At 47.8% G+C, this 15,249-nt stretch overlaps 1 protein-coding gene across 2 annotated transcripts in view; it reads left to right on the forward strand.

Annotated features, from left to right (window-relative positions):
- The first annotated feature begins 13,068 nt into the window (after nucleotides 1–13,068).
- RSPO2 (R-spondin 2) overlaps nucleotides 13,069–15,249 on the forward strand; it is a 192,493-nt gene continuing 190,312 nt past the window's right edge. The window contains exons 1-2 of one of the 2 annotated variants that reach the window (XM_075582475.1): nucleotides 13,069–13,826; nucleotides 14,147–14,495. In XM_075582475.1, coding sequence (XP_075438590.1) covers nucleotides 14,402–14,495 — 94 coding nt within the window. In that variant the 5' untranslated portion in view covers nucleotides 13,069–13,826; nucleotides 14,147–14,401. The remainder of the gene's footprint in view (nucleotides 13,827–14,146; nucleotides 14,496–15,249) is intronic. The other variant, XM_075582476.1, reaches the window with a different exon arrangement.

The following is a 15,249-nucleotide window of genomic DNA, read 5'->3' on the forward strand; positions in this document are numbered from 1 at the left end:
CATGACCTCTTTTCTTCGTCTTTCTATCCTGTGGGCCCCTCTATATGGCTGTCTCCGCACTCAAAACGGAGACGCCCAACAAGGGGTCCCAAATAGACAATTTGTTTAGGGCCGTCTACTATCTTAATCCAGTTCTGGATACAGCCCTCCCATACCTGCATATGGTAGCAGGTCCCCTTTATAGCAGTTAAAAACCAATATGCCAATTTTAAACAATGCTATTTTAAACTATTGCCATTTTGAATATTCAAAGCATTTTTGTCAAACCTTCACTCAGTCATAAAATTGGAGTAATTCGGACTAACAATTAAAAGCCTTCCAACAGGAAAAGTAAAATTAACAAGGTTTATGGAGGATTAGTTTAATAATGGAAAAATAAACCTCACTGGATGGTCAATACAAGTCCTCCATCAAGGAAGGATATAGCCTCCTCTTTAGAGAAGATGTTTAACATTCAATATCACTACTAATTGAGTGGTTTAGAAAAATAAAATGACTAAACTATTTCCTTTGTCAGAGTCGCTCTGCATTTCATTTTTTGTAATAATTATATCGTCATGTTTTTGATGGCTGTTAAAATGAGTCACCAAATGTTTATTGTTTTAGCCCCTGCAGCACTCAAGTGGTTACAACTCTTCTGTATAATTAGGCCCTGATTGCTGGTACTTTGTAATCACTGCAGCATTCATTGTTCAGCTAACTCCTAGCTAACATTTAGCACTCTTAAATGCAGCTAGGTTTTGGAAATACATAAAAGAGAGAACAATGATTGTCCCATGCTCAGAGTTAAATACATGGCCAGAGGAGCCATATTTGGACTTCCCCCTCCGGCAGTGAAGGGGGTAAAATGTGGGCACTGCCTAATTCCTCTCTAGCAGCTCCTCTGAAATTGCTTACTAATGAGAGTTATACTGACACAAAGGGGGGTTATTTACTACATCTGCCAGCTACTAAAAACAGTGCAGAAAAAGCAACATATTTATCAAAGGAAAACTATTCCAGCGAAAGCGATTGGGGGGCTTCAAAACCAGGCGCAAATCTGGTGCAAAAAGACAGGTTTATCAAAGTAAAATATCCCATTGTTTTAATGAATAAAAGTCCTGGTGCTGCTTTGTTTGTCCCACTTCTGCAGCCTGGGAGACTTTGATCAATGACTCCAGTGGAGTTTTGTTATATTAGTTATAAATAGAAAAAAATACACGTGTAGCACTGTTTCCCCCCCATGGAACATATGGGAAGTTATAACCATGGCACAATCGGTACCTATTCCGTATGGCTCTGTCTGCTCTACTTAACCTCACGATTTTCCGGCCAGCTCCTTGGCCAGGTAATACCCAAAACCCAGGGTCATTAGGGTCCACCTCTTGATATACTGTAATATAGAGGGGGCCTTAGGTACTCTTACCCCAAGGTTTATCTCTCCCATTCGTTTGTGAAGTACCTCGGCCATCTCCTCTAGAGAAAATTGGCCCTTTTCCCACCAATGGTCAACTATAGAGCCGTCGACCAACACGAACTGTGTACTTTTTAAACTAGGCACATACCCACAGAACAAGGGATCCCACCACTTAAGGGGGTTCTGGGATAAAGACCCAGATCCTGAACTAATGGGTCTGGTACATACTGTGGAAAATGCACTGGAGGAAGTAGATGGCTGAGATGACCCAGGTGCACTAGATGGTTGAGACTGAGACCCAGAAGATCCCCTAAAACCAGGTCTTTTAATATGACTAGATGCAAGGATTTCTCCCTCAGAGTCTTCAGAACTACAACCCCCAAACGACCAATTCCCCACATCATTATCAGGAAACTGTGTTAACACAAAGGGGGTGACAGTAGGGTCTATGTGCTTCCCTTCCTGGAAGCCAATGGTCGAGGATGGGGCAGTGGCAGGGGAAGAATGGGTCTGGGTAAAGTCCACAATGTCCTGCACAGAGGTGCTAGGACCGGTGGCTGGGGCACAGCAGAGTCCATGGACTGTCCAGTTTAGTGGGGCTTTCCTTTGCCCCAGGGCAGTGACAGAAGCAGGGACTCAGAGGCTTGGTGACCTTCTCCCTTACAATTTACCACATAGCAGGAAGCATTTGGTGAGAGCTGGCACACACTCACCGCTGCTGACTTTAGCGGTGGTGCAGCAGGCTCCATGGATTCTTCGGACGCCATCATGTCGACGTCATCGGCCATGGACAGTCTCACGAGACCACCAGGCAGACTCAAGTCTGGTGGCAGTGATGACGTCACATCCGGTTGTACCCCGCGGCGCACCAGACAAGACCGCACCCGGCGCCTCCTCCAGGTAGGCCGTAACTGGATCTGGATCAAAGAAGGAAAGGGGCGACTCACCCATCACAAGGTAGGTTCCTCCGCAGGTGGATCAGGAGTAGCACTGATGTCATCAGGGGTCGCAGAGCTCCTTGGACGTTCCGGAACCTCCGCAGCCTCTCGGATGGACGTGGTTGGGCTGGAACTCCTCTCCGGACGGCAGGTAAGAGGTGGGCTCTTCTCCACAGGTTCCACCCGGTTGAAGTCATCTTTGGTAGCAACGGATGGGGATGGGCCCATGTCGTCTGTGACCAGGAAGATAAATGAGACTGCACCGGTTGGTGTGGTGACTCGCAAAGGAGGTACACATACCTCAGCGGGTACAGGTCTAGCAGGCCTCAGATAGTAGGTGCCACAGTGCATGCACCGCGCATCGAGGCCAACAGTGCCTCCGGGTAGCCGGCAGTGAGGACAGATACACCGCAGATGAATCTGGTTATTCACTCGGACAATCAGATAACAACCAGGAAGATTATAATTTGTGGCCTCCAAATCCTCAGAGGTTTTGCTGGAAGCCATATTAAGGTAGTATTCAACCGTTGTATAGCAGCTCCTCTCTCTTTCTCAGCTCCGTTGGGAATGACACTCTTGGACAAAGAGTGAGAGCTCCTCTTTTCCTGAGACAGTCCCTGATTGGTTAAAGAGTATTTAGCTCCTCCCCTGGGTGGGATCAGAGGCAGGGTGCATCAGTACAAGGCTGACCTGACTCAGGATGAGCATATCAGCATAAGAGGCGGCATCCTCCATTTGGCGCCGAAAGGATGCAACTTTGCATCTGAAAGCGTACTTTCTTCTATACCTTTCTTGCTGTTTTGCTCTCATAGTAAAAGCCTGGCCTGCTCTCAGCAGCACCTCCAATTGTAGCACTGTTTCCCCCCGACAGTGGGAGATACACAGCTTCTGCTACCTAGGGTGTGGTGCTCATACCTGTTAGGGTCAGGAGAGCTGAGTTTGATCTGCGATGATGGGAGATCAGGACCGGCTTAAGATCTTCTTCTCATGGTGTTAGCGACTCCAGGCGTAGTGGGCTCCAGGGTGTCCAGAGATCAGTCCCCACTATTGCATACTTCTTCCCTCCTGCCCAGGGACTGACACTTAGACAGGAGTATGATGAACAATGGTCTTTATTTCTGACAATCACTGCAGATATTCCACATACAGCGGTGCAGGGTCTCATGGACTCCAGGCCTCTGGATGATGCTTTTGCTGGGGTGACCAGATATTCCGGTTTTGCCGGGACGGTCCCGGTTTTTTCATTCCTGTCCCGGTAGCGGGTCCGCCCCGGTAATGTCCCGGTTTTCCTAGCAGGATGCAGCGGCGACGGTGCAACGGTGTGTGGGGGCGCAAGATGCAGGGAAGATGCGGTAGCAGATGAGGATTTGTAGAATGCCGGGGGGTTGGGCTTTTAGAGTATGCCAGCCGGGCCGCAGGGGATTGGTTAAAGGATGCTGGGGGCGGGGCTTTGTAGGATGTCGGGCTGGAGGAATGAGCTGGTGTGTGTGTTCCCGCGCGGTGCATTGTGCGTTCCCGGCCTGCGGTGGGAGAGAGGGAGGCGGATGGAGAGCCGGAAAGTGGGAGGAGGGATCACAGGGGGGGCACCCGCCGCCGCCAAAGGGGAATCATTAAATAAGAATATAGATCCTGTGAGTAAGAGCCGCGTCACAGCCTCGCGCTTCCCGTGTGTACGGGTAAGGGGGTGAGCCGCCGGGAAGAGGTGTGGGGGGAAGGCCGGGGGCACCGGCACTGGCGGGGTTAACCCCCTGCCAGCCGCCGTCATCTTCCTTCCCGAGGGGTTAGGAAGAACCCAGGAGAGACCTCTGCAGCGCCTTTAACAGTCCCAGGGCCTGGGGCCCAGTGCAGCAATAATACCAAGTCCTACTCTGCCACATATATACCCCCCTGCTCTATGCAATACCCTTTAACTGCACTGATTCATTATATATCCCCAAACCCCACCTCATATACCCCCAACCATGCTCCCTGCCCAATTACATTCACCCTTACTGCACTCATTCATAATATAAGGATAGTGTGCGTGGCTCTGTGTGTGTGTGTGGCTCTGTGTGTGTGTGGCTCTGTGTGTGTGTGTGGCTCTGTGTGTGTGTGGCTCTGTGTGTGTGTGTGTGTGTGTGTGTGTGTGTGTGTGTGTGCGTGTGTGTGTGTGGCCCTGTGTGTGTGTGGCTCTGTGGCTGTGTGTGGCTCTATGGCTGTGTGTGTGGGTGTGTGAGTGTGTGTGGGTGTGTGGCTCTATGGCTGTGTGTGGTTGTGTGTGGCTCTGTTGCTGTGTGTGGCTGTGTGTGTGGCTCTGTGTGTGTGGCTCTGTGTGTGTGGCTCTGTGTGTGTGGCTCTGTGTGTGTGGCTCTGTGTGTGTGTGTGTGGCTCTGTGTGTGTGTGGCTCTGTGTGTGTCAGTGTCTCTGTGTGTGTGTCAGTGTCTGTGTGTGTGTCAGTGTCTCTGTGTGTGTGTGTCGGTGTCTCTGTGTGTCAGTGTCTCTGTGTGTGTGTGTCAGTGTCTCTGTGTGTGTGTGTGTCAGTGTCTCTGTGTGTGTGTCTGTGTCTCTCTGTGTGTGTCTGTGTCTCTGTGTCTCTGTGTGTGTGTGTGTGTGTGTGTGTGTGTGTGTGTGTGTGTGTGTGTGCGTGTGTGTCTGTGTGTGTCAGTGTCTCTGTGTGTGTGTGTCAGTGTCTCTGTGTTTGTGTGTGTGTGTGTGTCAGTGTCTCTGTGTGTCAGTGTCTCTGTGTGTGTCAGTGTCCCTGTGTCTGTGTCTCTGTGTGTCTGTGTCTCTGTGTGTGTGTGTGTGTCTGTGTGTCTGTGTGTCTGTCTCTGTGTGTGTGTCAGTGTCTGTGTGTGTGTGTCAGTGTCTCTGGTTCTGTGTGTGTCACTGGCTCTATGTGTGGGTGTGTGGGTCAGTGGCTCGGTGTGTTCTGGTCTGTGTGTGTCTGTGTGTCTGTGTGTCTGTGTCAGTGTCTCTCTGTGTGTGTCAGTATCTCTGTGTGTCACTGGTTCTGTGTGTGTGTGTGTGTCACTGGCTCTGTGTGTGGGTGTGTGGGTCAGTGGCTCGTGTGTGGTTCAGTGTCTGTGTGTGGCTCTGTGTGTGTGGCTGTGTGTGTGCCAGTGTCTCAGTGCGTGTGTGTCACTGGCTCTGTGTGTGTGTGTCAGTGTCTCTATGTGTGTCCCCCCTGACTGTGGGTGTGTGGGTCAGTAGCTGTGTGTTTGTGGCTCTGTGTGTGTGTGTGTGTGTGTGTGTGTATGTCAGTGGCTGTGTGTGTGTGTGAGTCAGTGGCTGTGGGTGTGTGGGTCAGTGGCTGTGGGTGTGTGGTTCAGTGGCTCTGTGTGTGGGTGTGTGGGTTAGTGGCTCTGGGTGTGTCGGTCATTGGCTCAGTGTGTGTGTGTGTGTGTCACTGGCTGTGGGTCTTTGGGTGTGTGGGTCAGTGGCTGTGTGTTTTTGGCTCTGTGTATGTGTGGGTCAGTGGCTGTGTGTGTGTGGGTGTGTGGGTCAGTGGCTGTGGGTGTGTGTGTGTGTGTGTCAGTGGCTCTGGGTGTGTGGGTCAGTGGCCCTGTGTGTGTCAGTGGCTCTGTGGGTGTGTAGGTCAGTGGCTCTGTGTGTGGGTGTGTGGGTCAGTATCTGTGTGTGTGTGTGTGTATGTGTGTGTGTGTGTGTGTGTGTGTGTGTGTGTGTGTGGCTGGCTGGGTGTGTGGCTGGGTGTGTGGGTGTGTAGGTCAGTGGCTCTGTGTGTGTGGGGGGGTTAGTGGCTGTGTGTGTGTCAGTGGCGCTGTGTGTGTGTGTGTGTATGTGTGTGTGTGTGTGGGTGTATGTGTGTGTGTGTGTGTTGGTCAGTGGCACTGTGTAGGGGTGTGTGGATCAGTGGCTCTGTGTGTGTGTGGGTCAGTGGCTCTGTGTGTAGGTCAGTGGCTCTGTGGGTCAGTGGCTCTGGGGGTGTCAGTATCTGTGTGTGTGTGTGGGTCAGTGGCTCTGTGTGTGTGTGGGGAGGGAGGGTTAGTGGCTGTGTGTGTGTCAGTGGCGCTGTGTGTGTGTCAGTGGCTGTGTGTGTGTGTGTGTGTGTTGGTCAGTGGCACTGTGTAGGGGTGTGTGGATCAGGGGCTCTGTGTGTGTGTGGGTCAGTGGCTCTGTGTGTAGGTCAGTGGCTCTGTGGGTCAGTGGCTCTGTGTGTGTCAGTATCTGTGTGTGTGTGTGGGTCAGTGGCTCTGTGTGTGTATGGGGAGGGAGGGTTAGTGTCTGTGTGTGTGTCAGTGGCGCTGTGTGTGTGTCAGTGGCTCTGTGTGTGTGGGTGTGTGGGTCAGTGGCTCTGTGTGTGTGGGTGTGTGGATCAGTGGCTCTGTGTGTGTGTGGGTCAGTGGCTCTGTGTGTGTGTGTGGGGGTCAGTGGCTCTGTGTGTGTGTGTGTCAGTGGCTCTGTGTGTGTGGGTGTGTGGGTCAGTGGCTCTGTGTGTGTGGGTGTGTGGATCAGTGGCTCTGTGTGTGTGTGGGTCAGTGGCTCTGTGTGTGTGTGTGTGGGGGTCAGTGGCTCTGTGTGTGTGTGGGTCAGTTGCTCTGTGTGTGTGGGTGTGTGGGTCAGTGGCTCTGTGTGGAGATAACATTTTTTTAAATCTATTTATTATATATATATATTTATCTTGCCTTTGGCTGTATCCTCCCCTTCAAATTCCGTCAACATGGCTACGCGACATCACGTAATGTGACATAACAACGAGCCGCACCGTGACGTCACACGGCATCAAGTTGACATGACAACGGGACGCATTATGGTGCGGAGGCATCACGTAATGTCACATTGTCATGGCAACATGTCACCGCCTGACGTAAGTGTCTCGTTGTCATGGCAACGGGGGCATCACGTGATGTATTTTGTTTTATAAATAATTTTTTATTGTGTCCCGGTTTTTCATTTTGAAAATCTGGTCACCCTAGCTTTTGCCCCAGGTAGTAGAAGGCATCTGCTGGGTTTTAATCAGATGTTCCCCCAGCCCCAAGGTCTGGGGGTGAGCACGCTCATCCCCAATGCGAGAGACTCACAGCTCTACTGGTCTCTTCCTCCTCCAGACCAGGACTGACTAAATTTGGCTCTGCCTCCTATCAGGAACCGGGCTCATAGTCTATACCTATCCCTGATATGCTTACACAGGCCATGAGTCACCACCACACATCTGTCCATCAGAGAGGAGCATGAAGGGGGGTCAAGAGCCCATGGATTAACCTGTCACATCCCAGACTACCTAGGATTTAGGTGACAGAGGGGGAAAGACAGGTAGAATAGAAATACCATGTTACACACGTCATTCTGTTTCAATTTAAATTGTATCAATCTGATATTCACGCAATGCTTCAACACGCAGCGTCATATGAATGAAGCCAGACAACGAGCTACACACATTTTATGATGGTTGGAACTACTTTTTAGCACTCAAATGTTGCTGCACAAAGAAATTATAATATGATCTTACTAAATAAGCCCCAAAGTTAATTGCCCAAAGAGCACTGAATCCAATCCCAGTGCAGAACTGGTCCTTACCCCTTCTGGGCTAATAATAATGGTTGTTTTTTTGTATAGCACAAGTAGTGTACATAGCTCTGCATGGAGACATTTTGCAAGCACATCTCCCTGCCCCATCATAGAGCTTACAATTCATTTGTTGGTGCCTGAAGCACAGGGAAATAAAGTGACTTGTCCAAAATCACAAGGAGCTGACAGTGGGATTTGAACAGGTTCCCCTGATTCAAACTCAGTGTCATTGTTCTCAGAGTCAGAGTCTTTATTCACTGAGCCACTCCAAGAACTTTTCTTAAATCACGTAATAAATATAAATATATCATCACTCAGGCTGCCAATTGTATATATCCATTCTGCACGTTGGCATTGTGATTCCTAAACATCAGGCTGCAGAAGTTTTAAAGAAGGAATCCTATGGATTTCAATGGTACATAGAGAAGGTGCAGATTTGTATGCCCCAGAAGTGAACCACTTTTGCCTTGATACGTATATCCCCTTGCATCAACAAAAATGTGTAAATGTGTAATAAATATGTACTTTAGATCTGGGAAAGAGGAGAGCTGACGTCAATCTTCTTGGGGTATAACCAAGTGCGGAGATTTACCTGGGATCACTAAAATCAAGTAGGTTACAGGTCCTGGTGACCAAAATACCCATTGACTCAAAATCAGTATCTGAGCCATACATTTGAAGGCCAAGTTTGGTAACGTGATGTAATGTTAGTATCTGAACCGCTAAATCTATATATCACAAAACCTTGCAGAAATGAATAGTATCTACTAGTGCAGGGGAGACCCACTCCAGTCCTCAAGGACCACCAGCAGGTCAGGTTTTCAGGATATCTCTGCTTCAGCACAGGTGGCTCAGTCAAAAATTGAGCCACCTGTGCTGAAGCAGAGATATCCTGCAAACCTGACCCGTTGGTGACCCTTGAGGACTGAAGTTGGCCTCCACAATACTAGTACAGAGCAAAGATCACTTTGGATGCATATTGAGAGCATTAAAATAGACAGAAGGGGATGTCTCTGAAAAGTTTTGGAGACTCGGTCACTCACCCTGTGACGTATTGAACATTTTACCACCCATAGGCACTTACCCCAGGCCGCCTCCTTCTGCAGCGTTGCTGCGTCAAATGACAGTGCAATGTCACGTGACACCGATTTTCTGTGACAACATAAAACACCATGTGACCATGTCATCATTGCTGCGCGCCACCATGGGACATCGCAGCATCATTTAATGCTACAGAAGGAGGAGGGCTACGCAAAGGGGAAGGTAAGAGACCTTTACAGAGGCTCCACGCTCTCCCCCAGCAATAAGTCGGGAAGATAGCAGGGCCTCTGTGTGCCGCGCCAAAATGTTGCTGACCAAGGCCCGTGCCTTTCGGGCCTAATGGAAAATCCGGTTCTGCGTCTCACCCGTCCCCTAAAATACTTGCTGTCTCGTGGTCTCTGGACTCGGCCGCTTTACTTCGCAGTTGGTGGCTCTCTCTCCCTTCCAGGTCTCGGGGGTGGTCCGCCGGTTGGCACATCACCACGGATCTAGAACTATCGTCATCATCCGCTGAGGTGGGTAGATACTGCTCCGCTGAGGACAGGTACCTTGGTACTTCTCCTTGGATGGCTGCTATGGACCGAAGGCCATCTGGCTTCGCTGACACCAGAGGACCGTCTCTGGCCTTATCAGGTTCGGTCACCTCACCCAGTAGCATTTGGGTTGTGGTCTCTGGAACCGGCTCGGGCCTTGTATCTGTCGTCGGGGCTTGGTACTCACCAATCGTAGGCAGTTGAGGGCCCAGCACAAGATAGCTTGCTCCACTCACTGAGAAAATAGCCCCCCAAACAAGGTCTTCTGCCGGGAATGCACAATCAGGTTCCAAGCACATCAAACTGGTGACCCCATCAGTGAGTACATCCAGGAAACCTTCTGGCAGCGAGTAGTAGGCAAAGTCCATATCGCCTGACCTCACTTTATGTAGACATGGGCACAAAGGAAATGGGTAACTCACTCCTCTCGCTCGCCATGCTCCATCATACTGAGGGTATAATTGGGCACATCCTTCTCCTCCTTTCTCAACAGCCACCATTGAGCATTGGTTGATAACATGTCCCCTCCTTCCGGTGTAGATTGGAGGAGGGACACTCAGCAACGTGGATGTGACTCTGATGCCTTTCTGAGCCAGACACATCTCTTGGGTTGGGTCCTGGCTTTCGCGCCAGACCCTTGCAGAACTTTGCAGCGAGGTGTGCAGTTTCCTTGCAAAACTCCCACGCAGTTCCCATTCTCGGCGGGAACTGCCATTTTAGGTGTGACTCACGGTTAGCATTCCCGGATGAGGGAACCTTCATTTTGAGCACAGTCTGTTCTCCGTTCCTACAAGAATCACAACTATTGTGGGAATCCACTTTCTGTAGTTCTCTGCAGTATATGATTAGTGTCTGACCAGTGGAACATCAATATACCCCAGGCTAGGCAAAACTCCTTCTGTGGTACACTGCACATGATAACAGTTCAGTTTGAGTACCCTGTGGCTCCCTGCGTATCCACGGCTAGTAGCACTGTGGTGGCTCCTCCAGCAGAGGTTCAGGCACTGAGTCGCCTCCTCTTGGCTGCCCGCATCGCAGACTCTCTCCAGATGCCCCTGGGACTAAGTTAACAAGAGCACCCCCTTTAGACATCCCGACTACCCACCTCAGGCCAACTAGAACAGCAATAGCCCTCTGTTTCAGCACAGTTTGTCTATTAGATCAGCCTAGGCTGTAGCTCCCTGGCAGGGAAGTTGAGCCCTGGTTATTGTGTGCCGGGGTCCCCTGGACACTACACCTTGCCTCCCTCCTTCTCTGGTACTCTCGCTGGAAGCATACCTTATGTCTTCCAGTTTTGCTTCACTGAAAACCTGTCCTGATGATCTCAGCAGCGCCTCCAAATGTAACACATGTTCCCCCACCCTCTGGGAGATTTCACTACTACACGGTGTGGTGGGGTGCATACCTGCTGGCTCACAGTAGATCTGAGCTTCCCGCGTTGTTGTAGGGGAGAACAGAACAGGCTTCTGGGATAGTAACTGATTCGTACTCACGGTCAGGGCCGCTTTATACATAAGGCCGACTAGGCACAGTGCCTAGAGCCTACAAACCTTTTAGGGCCTACAATATTTCACTTGAAAAAATACCTAAACAAAAAAAAACACAAAATAAGAAAAAACAGCTAATTTTAATTTAAAATGCTTTTGAAGTATCGATACCTTTAAATATCGAAACAAAAGTATCAATGCCAAATATTGCTAGTATCGAAAGAAACAAGCAAACGATGAAATTAGCATAAAAATGAGTAAAAATATCGGACACACATAAATAAAAGTGCCTAGGGCCTACGAAGGTCTTAAAACGGCCCTGCTCACGGTGACTGCGCCTCCATCTCTTGCAGGCCCCAGGGATGTGGAGACAATCCCTGTGGGATAACCTTCTTCCACTCCCCCTGATAGATTGCAGTCTCAGGCAGGAAGGTATATTTGAAAAGGAACACTCTTTATTCTTACACTGCAGATGGCCAGCATACACCGCTCACACAGTGGTTACATCAGTTCTTGGGCTTCACCCTCAGGATGTCCCCTGGGCCTCCACTCCAGGTCAAGGGGCCCTAAAGCAGTCCTTGCTCTTCCCTTACTCCCTGGTGGAGTAAGGGGTATATTCTCCCATCCACTCCCCTTATGGAATACAGATTGTTAGGGTAGACCAGCTTCTCTCAAGCAGGTAGAGGCACTGACTAAATTTAGCAGTGCAGCTCCTTAAGTACAGGGGAAGTGAGTACCAGGTCTGACTCCCTGATTGGGCATACAAAGGCCTTGTCCCACCGCCTCCCCTGTGACTCACTGAACCTGCTGGGTGTGGGGAAAACCCATGATTACTCCTGGCAGCCTGCTCTTACCAGTGCCTAGAGCCAGGAGGGGGCAGACTGGTAGCCAAGGAAACCAGTCTTAGCTACACATGTAAATGTTATTGCATGTACATGTTATTAGATGTAAATGTTATTGCATGTAAATGTTATTGCATGCAGCTGGCTTTACTTTACCCCCTGGCATATTAGCCACACCCATTTTTGATGCGCTATCAATTGAAATGAATGGAGTTGCCACATGTTAACGCACTATACATTTCCCAACACATCGCGTTAGCGGGTGAACAGAACGCCTGCTACATCTGTATTTGTAGAAGAGGAAGAAAAGACGGAGCACTAAAAACACTGCTGGCTTGTAAAAAATACAGAGGTGCGTTCCCACGATAAAAAAAAATAAAGTTTAATGGATCAAAAACAAACAAACAAAAACAAACAGTATAGCCTACGCGTTTCAGGCTATAATACATCTGTATTTGCCATGTGAGATTGTAAACTATTTAAAGCAAGGCCTCCCCTTTCACACGTGTTCCCGCCTGTAGCACCGCTGCTTGTACTGACAATGCGTAATGTTGCTTCTCATTTTGTAAATGCCGATTTCAGCACCTCCGCTGTATACCCTGAAGATATCATGTCTAATAAATACTACTATCACTGCCAATACTCAAGAAACGTATATCTATGTTTTGCTATCTAAGAGGCTCAATTAGTAATAGATTATTACGTATCGATATCAGCATAAGCAGCGTTGTGCAGATTAAAACTGTGTACCCCGCCCCTCAATGTGACTGATGTCTGCGATCTGACATTACCACTAGCCTGGAAGTTAGAAAACAAAGTGATTACACAACGTAGTGCTGGTCATGCACTGTAACCTAATGCATTGGCTCTAGTCTTTAATTCTCCCAAAATGCTATTTAAGTAGTAAACTCTTTGGAGCAGGAATTCCTTTCTTCCAATGTTTACTTTCCGTGTTACCCAAACATTGCTTGTGTTTTCATTTTTGTATGCTGATTCTGTAAAAAAAAAAAAAAACCTATATATTTTTTTAAATGTATGGTTGTCACAATAGAAAGTGGTAATTAGAAACAATAATAAAACGTGCGGTGCCATATCTTCTACCTTAAAAGCTATAAAATCAATATGCTGTCAAATGATGTGAAAATCAAGCTGAAGGTTTCAGTGCAGGAAGGGTTAGGATCAGCCAGGCTCTCCCCTCTCTCTTCTTTCTGTGCTTGTGCAACAAAGGTACAGAGCGATCTCTTTGCAGTTGCACATTCTGCACATTAAAACTTCCAGCTGGTGGCAAAGCTTATTTCTCTGTTGATTTGACACAAACCCACAAGTTGTTCAGTATGCGATCACATGTGCTTAATATAACCAGATTGTACAAGCCATCGGCGGAGATCCTCTGATCAAGGCGAAGGTGAGGGAGCTGGACGTGGATCCCACATGTGTGATAGGCATGCAGGGAGGGAAAGAGGAGGATCGCTTTAGCAGAGACTTTGCTTTACTTAGGACCCCGGGGGAAGCTGCAGAGTCTGCTTGAGAGGCGATGCGGTGTATGTGGAGGACCACAGCACCACCTACTTACTGATGAAGCATCAAACCTGCCACAGGCTGCTTACATCTTCATAGGGAAACCTACAGGGGTCTGATCAGAGCCAGTGGGAGAGAGGGTGTGAGGACCTCGCGTCACACATGATGTGATTGTATAAAGGATCAGCAACAGGGGAGGTTTTGGACAAGCACTGCTACCACCTCATGGGCTTATACACACTGAGCAGCGGCAGCACAAGCAGCACAGCTCACAGCAGGATCTACATGTGATGGATAGGTCCCATATCACTGTTTGATGGCAAACTACAATCACTTTATCAATTAACACTATTTTTTCTGACATTGCAAAAGTGAAGGGAAGAGGCTGGGAGTGTGGTCTGCGAGTCAGTTTGGCTGGATCTGCAGTGATCAAAATACCCATTTCACCAAAGTTTTGCCAGTCACGTGTTTCAATATATGTGATTGCAATCTGATCATTTTCTGGACCAATCGATGACCGGGGATTATTGAGCGGAGCACTCAGCTTTATGGTTTTACTGCTCGAGGTAAGAGGATATTTTAAAAGGCATTTTGAAGCAGTATAATGCAGTTTAATAAATCAGGGCTGTTGGATAACAGGTGGATTTCAGGGGCTAATCCATCTACCTGGATCCCTTTTAATAACACCCCGATATTCGATTAAGATGATTACTACTTTAAAGAGCTCTGGATAGAAGTGTTAATTCTCTAGATGAAAGAAGTCCAGAACTGAATGATGTGTGCTGCATGTGCAATGTAAAGCTCAGAGATCAATGCAGCTCAGCTTGGTGATAATTAAACGTTGTTTTCTTTGTGCTATTTAATTTAATTGTCATAAATTTACTAGGTTACAAAACACATGGATTTTCTTAACATGCTTCAATAGAGCTGCCCACCGTTAAGAGCTCTTACGAGATGCCACTTGGAAGCTAGATATAAGACTCTGGAAGTCTGGATCTCAGTGCAATACCTGAACACATCTATACTCCTATTGACAGCTAAGGAGCCGCTTTCTGGCCACCAAGAAGAAATACAGAACAACCTGATCATTATTTTTTTTTTCATTTGATTTCATACGTAATTGACAATATACGTCGCCCAAATGCAGTTTAGACTGTTTTCTTTTGCTCTGATTATCCTGAACTGTATGGATTACAGCCACTGCCAAGTGAACCGCTGGAGAAGGAGCAAAAGAGGTAAGTGCCCGGGGAATTGAGATGGGAGGGAAGGGTCCCACCAGAGGTTTATGTAATTGATACAGACACACACACACACGTGTCTTCCAGGAAACACCAGAACCATCTCATGAGATACATCTATATTGTCATGCTACTGATATCTGGCTATTATGTCACAGGGGTAGGATGCCATTTGATATCTGATGTGTCTATAGTGGAATGTATTTAGCAGGAGTTTTGGTTATAATATAATCTCTCCTAAATACTGTGTTTTACTATTGGGGCAATAGGTGGAGGTATATAGGCATGTGTCAGATTACAAGTTACAGATTCTTTGAGATCTACAAACACTGTTAGAAATGGTTCTGGTTTTTATAGTGAAAATTACAGTCAAATATTACCGTTGACTTTTTTTTTATTTTACAGTCACTATGCTGTTTATTGCAGCCTTTCTACACACCAATGTGAAACTCATTTTCTCTTTAACAATAGGCTTTATGTTCCAGAAATAGGTTCAAAATTGTCCTGGTGCAATTTATAAAGCTATGTACATTTTGGAATTTACAGTGTAAGTTGGTAACCTAATGTCAGTTGACTAAAATGAATTGATTACATTTCTGCACTTTTGTTTCATAGCTTGTGGTATTAGTGGTGACTGTACGGGAAATATAGAAAGGGTTAAGGCAGGTTACCTGCACATATATAATAATGGGAAATATGAATTTTGTGTCTTGTGTCAATTTTCCCAACTTAAACAGTAGTTCAACCATAG

This window comes from Ascaphus truei, chromosome 2 (genome assembly GCF_040206685.1).
Source record: "Ascaphus truei isolate aAscTru1 chromosome 2, aAscTru1.hap1, whole genome shotgun sequence".
In the NCBI taxonomy this organism is placed as follows: Eukaryota; Metazoa; Chordata; class Amphibia; order Anura; family Ascaphidae; genus Ascaphus; species Ascaphus truei.